This window comes from Nanorana parkeri, unplaced genomic scaffold, assembly GCF_000935625.1.
Source record: "Nanorana parkeri isolate BGI_ZX_2015 unplaced genomic scaffold, ASM93562v1 scaffold1849, whole genome shotgun sequence".
In the NCBI taxonomy this organism is placed as follows: Eukaryota; Metazoa; Chordata; class Amphibia; order Anura; family Dicroglossidae; genus Nanorana; species Nanorana parkeri.
Window position 1 is genome coordinate 245,937 of NW_017308117.1, and position 11,251 is coordinate 257,187.

General features: G+C 43.3%; 2 protein-coding genes across 2 annotated transcripts in view; one reads left to right on the top strand and one right to left on the bottom strand.

The window, feature by feature from the left end:
* LOC108799892 (coiled-coil domain-containing protein 17-like) overlaps positions 1–6,284 on the top strand; it is a 40,561-nt gene extending 34,277 nt beyond the window's left edge. The window contains exons 10-13 of the mRNA XM_018571825.1: positions 208–417; positions 3,116–3,338; positions 3,695–3,805; positions 6,052–6,284. Coding sequence (XP_018427327.1) covers positions 208–417; positions 3,116–3,338; positions 3,695–3,805; positions 6,052–6,192 — 685 coding nt within the window. The 3' untranslated portion in view covers positions 6,193–6,284. The remainder of the gene's footprint in view (positions 1–207; positions 418–3,115; positions 3,339–3,694; positions 3,806–6,051) is intronic.
* Positions 6,285–6,590: 306 nt separating this feature from the next.
* Positions 6,591–11,251, bottom strand: part of LOC108799888 — a 16,772-nt gene continuing 12,111 nt past the window's right edge. The window contains exons 5-6 of the mRNA XM_018571823.1: positions 9,619–9,764; positions 6,591–6,674 (exon numbers count right to left, since the gene is read on the bottom strand). Of these exons, the coding sequence (XP_018427325.1) occupies positions 6,591–6,674; positions 9,619–9,764 (230 nt within the window). The remainder of the gene's footprint in view (positions 6,675–9,618; positions 9,765–11,251) is intronic.

Consider the following 11,251-nt stretch of genomic DNA (forward strand, 5'->3'; position numbering starts at 1 on the left):
TATATATATACATCTTCTAGAGCGCTGAATGCTTTTTTTCTTTTCTCTTTTCTCTCCTCATTCCTTTTCTGCGTGTATTACCACAGGTTAAAAGCATTATTGTGCTTTTGCTGTAAAGATAACAAAATGTCCTTAAAATATCAATTATAAGTGTGGAGGACATAAAACATATTGCATTTTACTGTTTATGTGTTCCTCTGGTTACAGTGCTGGCTTTGTGGTATTTTATGACTTTCTCCTTGGCCTTGATCCATCTTATCGAGTATGCAGAATGGCTGTGAGTCTCTGCAGTGGGGGGCAGGAGATGGGAAATCCTTCAGTCCTCCCTCCCATTTATTGTGAGGCTGCTTTTTCCAAGTTCCATGACAACAAGAGGCAGAATATTGCTATTTTGGCTACAAAGCAGGCTGTTCCCAGGTAACTTTTCACATTTAAATTACGTTCTTTCAGCTGGTTTAAAGAGTTTAATTTGAATTATATAGTTGTATTTACACATCTGTAACCATTATTAAAAGGTTCGTAATGCATTTTCAAAAGTATTGTATGCAGTCTTTGTTTTTTAACTACCTACTGTGAGGTCTTCCAATGTTTTCACCCAAGTTTCACACAACCTTCACCCAAGATATAGCTATTTTCTGATTAAATCTGCTGTGAATCTTGGGTAAATACATTGATAACTAGACCCCTGTGAATGTTACATATAGATCAGCTACTGAAAGTAATCAGATCATGCAACTATGTGAGTTGCAGATAATCAGTTGCACTGTCTATTCACGGACCTAGGGAACACAGTTTAGAAGTGATTTACACATATTTAATAGCCAAGGGAACCTGGGTTTGCCTTAGGGCTCCTTCACACCTGACTGATCTGTTGTGGTGTATTACTTTTATTGCATTAGACCAACTCATTCATTTAGAATGGGCAGCCAATACATTGAAATTGCCCCAAAAACCGTACTTGCAAAGCATGTTAGGCCTTATGCAATATCTGGGGATTCCTGAGGCAAGATCCTGCGGATACTTGCAAAAGGAATCCCAGATGTGTTTGTAAAGGTGCGGCTGCTGTGCCCATTCAAGTTAATGCCAGGGTGACAGCAGGCGCATCTGTAAGCGGCAGTCTGCATGTAAGCGTACATTGTATGATTACCTGTGGATCAGGAAGGGTGCTTGTCCCGTGACGCAAGTTCTCTGTGTTCTTGGACAAGCGTCTTTCCTGATGTGGGCCTCTGTGACCCTTTCATTAACTTGATTGATCACAGCGGACAAATCTGGGATTCCAGATGTGTAATATTAAAATAGACACTTGTCCTGGGAAGGGAATGAGAGCTTGTATCCCGGGACAAGCATCCCTTCTGATCCCCAGATAATCTTACTATGCACGCTTACATGTAGACTGCCTCTTACAGATGCACCCACTGTCACCCTGTCATTAACTTAAATGGGCAGAGTAGCCGCATCTGTATGGACACATCTGGTACTCCTGACGCAAGAATCCGAAAATGCCTGTGTGCATGAAGCCTTACAGTGCGCCGTAGCACAGGTCTGTCGCCCCCCTACTGTACCCTACTGTGCATTGTCTATTCACTATAAATGAATGGTACCACATTAAGTGCCGTGTGTTATTGTAGACTGCAATAACATGCTGTAAGGCATTTAATAATAATTTTTATTATTATAATAATAATGAGAACAAATAGTGCTTTTCCATGTATTTTCTTTTTTTATGTATTGTGTTCAGGAAACATATTGGACATTTTTAGTCAGGTAATATAAATTATTGTGTATATATTTTTCATATTTTTCTTTCGCAGCCAGCAGGTGGCAAATGCACTGGTATTTCAGAAATGACTCAGAGGAGAGGCTCGCTCCCTCCTCCTGTCTAAGTTTAGAAGGTATCCTCTAGATCCTCAGGGCCAGTTCACATTACAAACAGTGTGTTCCAGGGCAGTCAGCCTCTGGAACGCACTGTATCACAACTCGGCCGGCTCCCTGCGTTCATGGGCGGGAGGGGGTGAGGCGGTGCATTGTAGTCAATATCACCACAGCCAAGCCTCCCGTCCGCAGTGCGATCGCCCACACCCAAACGTGTGGCACATCAGTGCTTGCGCTCTGGTCCAGTGTGATCTGGAAAAATGCAGACTGCTCCTGAATGGTGTGAATGCAAGTACAGAGATAGTACTAGGCATGCTTATTAGATTGCCAAGCATACCGTTTACAAGGTATGCAATTATCTAGAACTATGTGTTTGTACATTGACATTACTAAACATTTCTAAAGATTTGTGTGTTGTTATTTTAAAGATATGGGTAAAGGCCTGCTTTAAATGCTTCATTGTAAAATGAGGGTTTTTACAAATAAAAATAATAAATATATGTTTATAAACTTCTAAGCCTTCAAAAAAATTAACTACAATTGACCAAAAACCAAAAATACAGTATGAGATGAGCAATAGCCAGATTACATGTGGTAGCAATTATGTAAAACTTTGCAAAACAAGTAACATATTTGCCAGCGTATAAGGCGACTGAGTGTATAAGACGACCCCCTAATTTTTCAGTTAAAACATAGGTTTTGGGCTATACACGTCGTATAAGACTACCCCCATGATGGGGTCTTTTTGGGCCATTTTGGGGTCTTTTTGGGCCATTTTGTTTAAATACACCCACTAATCTGTCAGCTGTATGTACGGTAGCTTTGGCTGCAGTATACCGCACTGAGCCAATCACGTAAGGTGATGTATTCTAGTAATGAATACAAAGCCTGCTCAGATTGGCAGAGGTTGTGTACATCGCTCGCCATGATTGGCTCAGCACAGTATATTGTATGTAGCCGAAGCTACCGTACATACAGTAATACCGCACATCCAGCGGGCTGACAGATTAGGGACGTTTTGAGTACCCGCGTAGACGAACCCCGATTTTCGGGGGATGTTTCTAAGTATGAAAAGTCGTCTTATACGCCGGCAAATACGGTAGAACTTGTCAGGTGCATTTTCAGTTTTGTATGAATTTCTAGGTATGTTTTGTAAACCATACAGACCCTTCTCTAAAACATAAAATGAGAAGAATAGTGAATGGAATATTAATATATTTGCATTTCAACCTGCTTTCTCCAGAGTACGTCCTTCTCCAAGTATTTCCTTAATAATTGAACTTCAGGCATCTGGTGGTTATGATCCTTATGGGCAAGAAGTCAGCCGTCTAATACCTCGAGGATGGGTAAAAGTAGACACCTTTGACTACCAGAACAGAGTTATCAGTGGGCAATGGAAAGTTCCAATTCGTATACTTCCTGTGAAACCATCACTCACTACAGGGGCCTTAAACGGTGTGCCTCAGGTAATACATTTAATCCTTTGTTCAAATAAGCCAACTGACATCCTAGAATATATTTTACAATGATACACTAGGGGGTGTATTGATAAAATATTTGCTGAGTTTTTTGCTCTGTAAACAACTGAGGTTTAGATTCGCACAGCATTATGGCCACTGGATGGGGCTGAGGAGCATAGGAATTCCTATGCTCCTCAGCTCCTTCTAGTGGCCATAATGTGGTACGAATCTAAAACTCAGACGTTTGCGTAGCAAAAAGCTCTGTGAACATTTTTATAAATACACCCCTAATTGGAAGTTGTTTTTGTAGTTTGATTTTTACATTGTATTATAGCACATAAATGTTATATTTACTTTTATAGCTGGAAAATGCAGAGTTGTACTTTCGCCTCGTTAATGCAAGGGATGCCGACATACAGAGCACTTATCCTATTCACATCAACAACTCAGTATGCTATAAATACCCATCACTGGTAAGTCCTACATGCCATCATAGTTTTTCTGTCATTTAATAAACTCAAATTTATAGCACATACCATGCCAATTTGATGCATTTAGATAATCCACTACTGTCCAAATTGTTTGAAACAAATATTTTATATGCGGAAAATTTACAAGAGCTCCTTCATTCAGCACTCTTCCAACAGCTACGGCATCCTATGCTGTCTGCTGCCCAGGTGGTAAAAATGTATTGCCTGGCTGCCCACACCTGCACACTAATGTCCCATAGACCTGAATACTAAGGCTGGGTTCACACCTGAGCGTATTTTTTCCGCTCATTTTTCCGCTCGTTTTTTTCGCATTTTTTAGCACGTTTTTATTTTTCACTTTCAAACTTCACGCCGGCTCCGCCCCCCTGCGACGCGGCCGCTTGCAAGGGACGGAACCGGGAAGTCGGCAGCTGCCGGAGGACACAGCGGAGATCGCGGACAAGATAAGACCTGTACGCTGTATTCCCGATTGTGGCTCGGAGTTACCGCTTTGTAACCCCGATCCACACTCGGGAATTCCAATTGAAACGCGCAGAAAAATGCCCCAAAGAAGCTCCTGTACTTCTTTGGGCGTAGGGCGTTCCTACGCGCTGTAAAACACCCAGGTGGGAATCATGCCCATGGGCAATTATTGGTTTTCAAAATTTAATCCAAAAGATATATAACACCATTGTGGTGCAGGTTCCGCTGCATGCACAAGTGTTGAAAGGGAACACGTTGACAGGTTGAGAGAACAGAGTATAAACAGCTTATTCCTTATTGATATGCTGCTTCTCTTTTATTGTCATATCATCCGCCTAAGGGCTGGGAAGTCACAGCACAGTACAACAGTGAAAATGTTGTACGAATCATAAAAGTAACTGGACAGAATTGCAATTTATTTGGTAAATTAGACAAGATGAGTTCATATATGTAAATTCCCAAGTTTACCTAGTGATTGCTTGGCCTAAAACTGTATAACACAGTATCTGTGACAGTGTGGAGTAAAGTAGGAAGGAGTTCTTGCAGCTGGAATCTAGAAAGAAGCAGCTGCTGAAACAAAATATTTACAATACTATTTGCAATATTTACAATAATGGTCTTGACATATGGTCATGGTCCATATGCATCCCTCTCTCCCCCTCTCCTCCCATCCTGCACGTCACTGGCCATCTATTCGCATCCTCCTCTCCTCTCTTTCCTGCACCTCACTGGCCATCTATTCACATCCTCCTCTCCTCTCTTTCCTGCACCTTACTGGCCGAGTGGCCGTCCACTCACATCCTCTTCTCCTCTCTTTCCTGCACCTTACTGGCCGTCCATTCACATCCTCCTCTCCTCTTTCCTGCACCTTACTGGCCGTCCACTCACATCCTCTTCTCTCTTTCCTGCACCTTACTGGCCGTCCATTCACATCCTCCTCTCCTCTCTTTCCTGCACCTTACTGGCCATCCACTCACATCCTCTTCTCCTTTTTCCTGCACCTTACTGGCCATCCATTCACATCCTCCTCTCCTCTTTCCTGCACCTTGGTGGCTGTCCATACAAATCCTCCTCTCCTCTCTTTCCTGCACCTTACTGGCCATCCATTCACATCCTCCTCTCCTCTCTTTCCTGCACCTTGATGGCTGTCCATACACATACCCTTCTCGTTTCTTTCCTGCATTGCTGTGACTCACTAGCTGAGGGGGGCTCTTCTCTCTCTTGCTTTGCTCCACCTCACTGGCTGTCCATACACATCCTCCTCTCCTCTTTTTCCTGCACCTTGCTGACTTTCTATACACACCCTTCTCTCCTCTCCTTTCTGCATTTTAGCACCTTGCTAACTGTCCATACACATCCCCCTTTCCTCACTTTCCTGCATTGCTGAACCATACTGGCTGTCCATACACATCCTTCTCTGCTCTCTTTCCTGCATTGCTGCACCTCACTGGTCATCTATACACATTCTTCTCTCCTCTATTTCCTGCACCTTGCTGATTGCCCATACACATCCCTCTCTCCTCTCCTTTCTGCATTGCTGCACCTTGCTAACTGTCCATACACATCCCCCTTTCCTCTTCTTTCTGCAGTCCTGCACCTGGCTGGCCATCTCTACACTTCCCTTCTCTCGTCTCTTTCCTGCATTGCTGCACCTTGGAGATTTGCACAAAACTAACATATTTCTCTTTGTTAAGTCCTTACAAATAGTTCAATGGCAAATAGTCGTTGTAATTCTACTAACACAACTGTTTTATTTCCTTCTACAGACTGTGGCCTATTTCCACCCAGAGGAGGTTGTTCTTCCGTCTCCTTACTATAGTCCCTCACATTTTTTTCCAAACATGCATCCCATCTATGGGGACAATGTGGATTCCCCTCCTTCCAGGGATAGAATAATGACCCACTGAAATGAATTTAATCTGCATTGATAACGACTTGACCATCTTCTGCCAATAATGTTGTAATTTTGTGTTTGCAAAAAATATTTCCAATATGAATTTGGATTTTCTTAGTGTGTTATTGCAACATCTAGGACAATGTGTACACTAATATTAAAGCAGAACGCCAGCAAAAAAGGACAAGATGAAAACAAATAGACCATTAAAAGATAAAATAATAAAACTAGTTTTTCCTACAATATTCACCTTCAATCCAGAAATTACCCCGCAGTACTTTTGTTTTCTTTCACTAGATGTCCTTCATTTAGTCCCTTCCTCTGAGCCCAGAGCATTCTGCCCCAGCCTATGACTGGACAGTGAAAAGAGAAGAAGCACAGTGATCAGATCATCTCTCTGTTACTCTGCTTTCATGTTACCACATTAGCATTCAGCTCTTTGTACTGCTTCTTCATCTCACACTCCAGCCGCGCACCGACTGCCAGAGGCTGATTCTAGGGCAAATTCAGGTATTCACACTGCTTGCATGTAATTATGTATTAATGATTATAGAGCTGCACTAATCTGCCCAGAGTATAGTTAAAGCACCAATAGATCTAAAATGCTCACATTATTTTAGAATTCCTCTGTTGGACAAAGAGTTAAGCTTTTTATACATTGATAGGTTTCTCTTATTGAGTCCTGCAGGACATGTCCAGATGCAAGCAAAGGTGGCTTATCTAGGTGTAAACAATAGCTGATGCTATATTGTCATGAGAGATCAGTCCAGGGGAGTCTAACATGCTCTACTGATGCTTGTAGTCATGAGGATTATCAACCAATGTTAACTACAGTCTACCCTTACACAAACCATAGAGCAGAAGCACAACACATGCAGACTGACTGTTTCCTGTGTGCAGCTATTCTGGCTTTACTCCAAGCAAAAAACCTAAATGATCATTGAATAAATATAAAGGAGCTGTTTTACTAAAGGATTTGTTTTTCTGTCTATCCATTTCTGAGATCTACACAACTCTGCCGCACAGCACATACATGTGTGGGACACCAATTTCTCTGTTACAGTTATAGCATACATCTCAACTCTCCCTAACGCTCCAGGAGTCTCCCGCTATGAGATAGCGGCTCCCAGACGCCCCAGGAGAGAAACATTTTATTCCAGGAAGGTTTACTCTGCTAGATAGCAGCTTTCCCTGCTATCTGTTTGACCACCGTCAGAGTAAAAAAAAAAAAAGACAGCATTGAAATTACTGCTAGACTGCTGATGGCTATTTCAATTTGCAATATTCAATAGCAGGCTGGCTATTGCACCCTCCCTCTGCTGCTGTCAATCAGGTGGACCTGAAGTTCTACATCAGGTCCTCCTCTGCTGATCGACAGCAGCAGTGGGAGGGTGCAATAGCCAGCCTGCTTTTGGCTATTGTAATTTGAAATAGCCAATAGCAATCTAGCTATTCATTCCCATGCTGTGTGTGTGTTTTGTTTTTTTCTGATGGCAGAAGCTGTCAGAATACAACAACAACAACAACAACAACAAAAACCAGCAGATAGCAATAATTCTCCTCCTGATCCAGCATGTTCTGGGCTGAAAATTATGTATTCCAGTAATTGGCCAATTGTGGATCGGCCACACTAGCTGGGCATAAAGAGGTGGCTACTGTAGTTCATTTATGTGAGACATGTACATCTATTCTGATTCCGATTGTTGTTATAGCAATTTATCCCTTGTGAGACCTCTATGCCTGGCCTGTATAAGAAGATTCAATCACTTGTCAGATAGCTGAACTCACCAATACCGTGTTCATCCACAAAGGTTGATTTATTCTGTACATCAGACAACAGGATACAGCAGATGGATGGTTTTCAGTATTATGCGGTCAAAAGATGATGCCTTTCCTAGCGTACTGTGCAGAATACACGTGCCCCTGTTACATGTGGCCTGTTAGCTGTGGCCATGACACAGGAAGTACTGACTCAGGAAGAAGGGTGGGGCATTACATACAAAGGAAATGTGTCATAGATCTCAGGGATATCAGGGAAGGGAACATAGAAAAATACGTACATTACCACAAAAGGCCACTAGATGGCAGCATATAACTTACTATAGAATGGCCATAGGGAAATTATTAAGGGAAAACAAACTATATGGTTCTTATCTAACATTAATGTAATAACATATTCTATGCCCCGTTGGGGCGGCACAACATCTTTATCTGGTGCAGACTTATCTCCATTGCAGTCTTACATTAAAAAAAGATGTTACTCTGAAAATGTATTTTAGGCTCATAGATGCAATACTAAATTGGTCAATTCAGCTCTACATGTTCGTCTGAGCTGAAGTGCAGAAGGAGTTAGTCTCAGCCGATCCAGCTCACTTGCTGTCGTTCGCCCCTATTCTCATAGGAGCCGCCTGGCAATAAGTGAATAGCCGAATGCCGTCGAGCGGCATTCGACTCGGCTATTCTGCTCGCTACCTTCAAGGTAGCGAGCAGAATAAAAAATACGTGAAATGAATAATTACAAAAAATTTGAAAAATTATTTGAAAAATAAAAAAAATAGGAATTTTTTTTTGAATGTTTTTTTAATAAATAAAAGTAAACAAAAAATGATACACGCCGACACCCGCCCGGTCGCGACAAACTCCTGCCGCATAATGAAGCATCTGACAGATGCCGGCAAAATAAAAACAATTGGGCTGAGCTAGCAGTGGCAGCAGGTCCCGGGCGATGAATAACAACTAGGCGGAGCCGGCCTTGATGTCACGGCTGGCTCCGCCCAGTTGTTATTGTTTGATGACAGATCAGCATTTCCAGGTAATTTGGGGACGCTGATCTGTCATCACAACTGGGCGGAGCAAGCCATGAGATAACGGCTGACTGCACCCACCTGCCATTTGTGTGGAGATCGGTTGGCTTCGGCCGATCTTTCTCCACGCTTCGGTTGTCACTTCGGCTCAGTCGAGCCGAAGCATATGCCTTCAGCTCAGCTCAGCTGCTGTACTGGCTACAGTGAATAGCCTGTACAGCAGCCCTTCGGTTCGAACCAAAGCGCTCCGGCGCCTGAAGTGAGCCAATGCTATGGCTGGAACTTAGGCTCATTCGTGAATAACCCCCTTAGTGTTCTTTGTATCTGCGGATGGAGGGGGAGCAGTGGGGCACCTTCCTGAAATGAGAAGGGCACCTCCCTGAAATTAGTTTAATCAGGTTGAGATCCCTGACAACCTGAGATTTTTATATAACCTCCAGTTTAGCTCGCAAAAGTGGTTTACTAAAAAACACCTCTGTTATATAATTATTAGCTACACCTTTAGGGCATCCAGTATTTTGTCTGACCGGAATGCAGGCATTGATGTGTCATGCATTCGGGTGTGGGCGATTGCAATGCGGCCGGAGGGCGTGGCTGCATTGCCTTTGACTTCAATGCACCACCAAGCCCCTTACCGCCCCGGAATGCGGGGAGTTGGCCGGGATGCGATCCACTGCTTCCAGCACCGAATCGGGCCGGAACGCACTATTGCTGGTGTGAACTAGCCCATACTTTGCACAATCTGTCAAATTGTTTGATACTAGCTTTTGCTGGAAATGTGCTACAAAGAAATTGGCAAGTTGCTTAGGAATAGTAACTGTCAAGAATCACAGGTAGTCTGCTCCTTTCTTGGTCCTTACATATGTTTTATATAGGAGTTTATTTTTCAATATCAAAGAAATCCTGTCAGAAATGTGGAGACTGCCTTTTCTGACATCTGTTACTGAATATGCTGGTTACCTGGCTGCCATGCTGACCCTTTCCTTTTGTACTTTGAGACACTGATTCAGGCCAAGCATGCAAATAAGGACTTTTATCTTTTCTCTTGCTTTCCTGATCTGCATATTTGTACTGGGTCAGTGACTTTGAGATTACTGAAAACAGTGTCAACATAACTGTCAGGCAGCTAGCATTTTCAGAAGCTAGTTGCGCATCGGCAGCCTCCTTAATACTTTCCTCCATTTATTACCTAACAGTGCGAATGGAGCAGAAGACAGAGCTGGATCATGCCTCAAAGAACCCACCTCATTCTGACTGATTATTAAAAATGGTAAGTGAAATTTAGGTAAAATGTTTAAATTGCTAATGAAATGTAGCCATTTTTTTCAATGTGCATTGGAGTCGCTGTGGTAGCATATCTAAACCTAAATGTAATATATTTCAGCTTACCAGTGTTTAGATGAGGTAGCTGCACTAGTTTTCTATTTCCAGGCTATTATTCCCCTATTTCCAGCTGATAAACCTGCCAATAACACACTTCCTGTCCCTCGGTGGCTACACTCACTCTACTGTATCTGTGAAGGGAGCCATGGTTGTCACTAGGCTGCTCTCCTGAATTGGACTGCAAACACATCATTCCTCTCTTCATCTTTTTTAGATGCTGGAGTGGAAACAGTAGTTTACAAGCTATAGTAAGGGAGGAACATAATGGTGTTTGCTCTTCGATCCGACTCTGTGACTGCGATCTCACATTCCACACCACTCACAGAGTCGGATAGAAGTGACATTTCAGGACTGATCAGCTGTTCCAGGGCAGATCGATTCTCCTACACATACCATCTGCGATGCCGATCTACCCTGGAACAGCTGACAAAGCGTTGGAATGATTGACCTATTGGCGGTCACACATTCCACCGCCAAAAAACTGGGCGGGATTACGTTAAAATGTGTAATCACGTCACCGGTCACACATTGTAACGTAGTCACAAACTTTGATAGAACACCGTCACCAGGGGGGTATGGCCAGTACCCATGTGAAGAGTCTGGGCAGCCTGGGGGGCCCCTTACATGGGTATCAGCTGTACCAGGGGCGGCATGGCAGAGGTGACGAGAGTGGGTGGAGGTGGCCAGGCCCCAGCAGCAGCAGGTAAGAAGAGTTAGGAGGAAGTACAGGGAAATGGACCCCAACAACAAGCCCACCTGGGACCCTGCAGAGCCCACCATAGAGAGTCTCAGATGGGCTGTGCAGGATCTGTGGTGTGCTCTGCAGGGTCTCAGGTAAGTCCAGAGTCCAGCACGCTACTGCAACATTAGAAACCACTGGGGGGG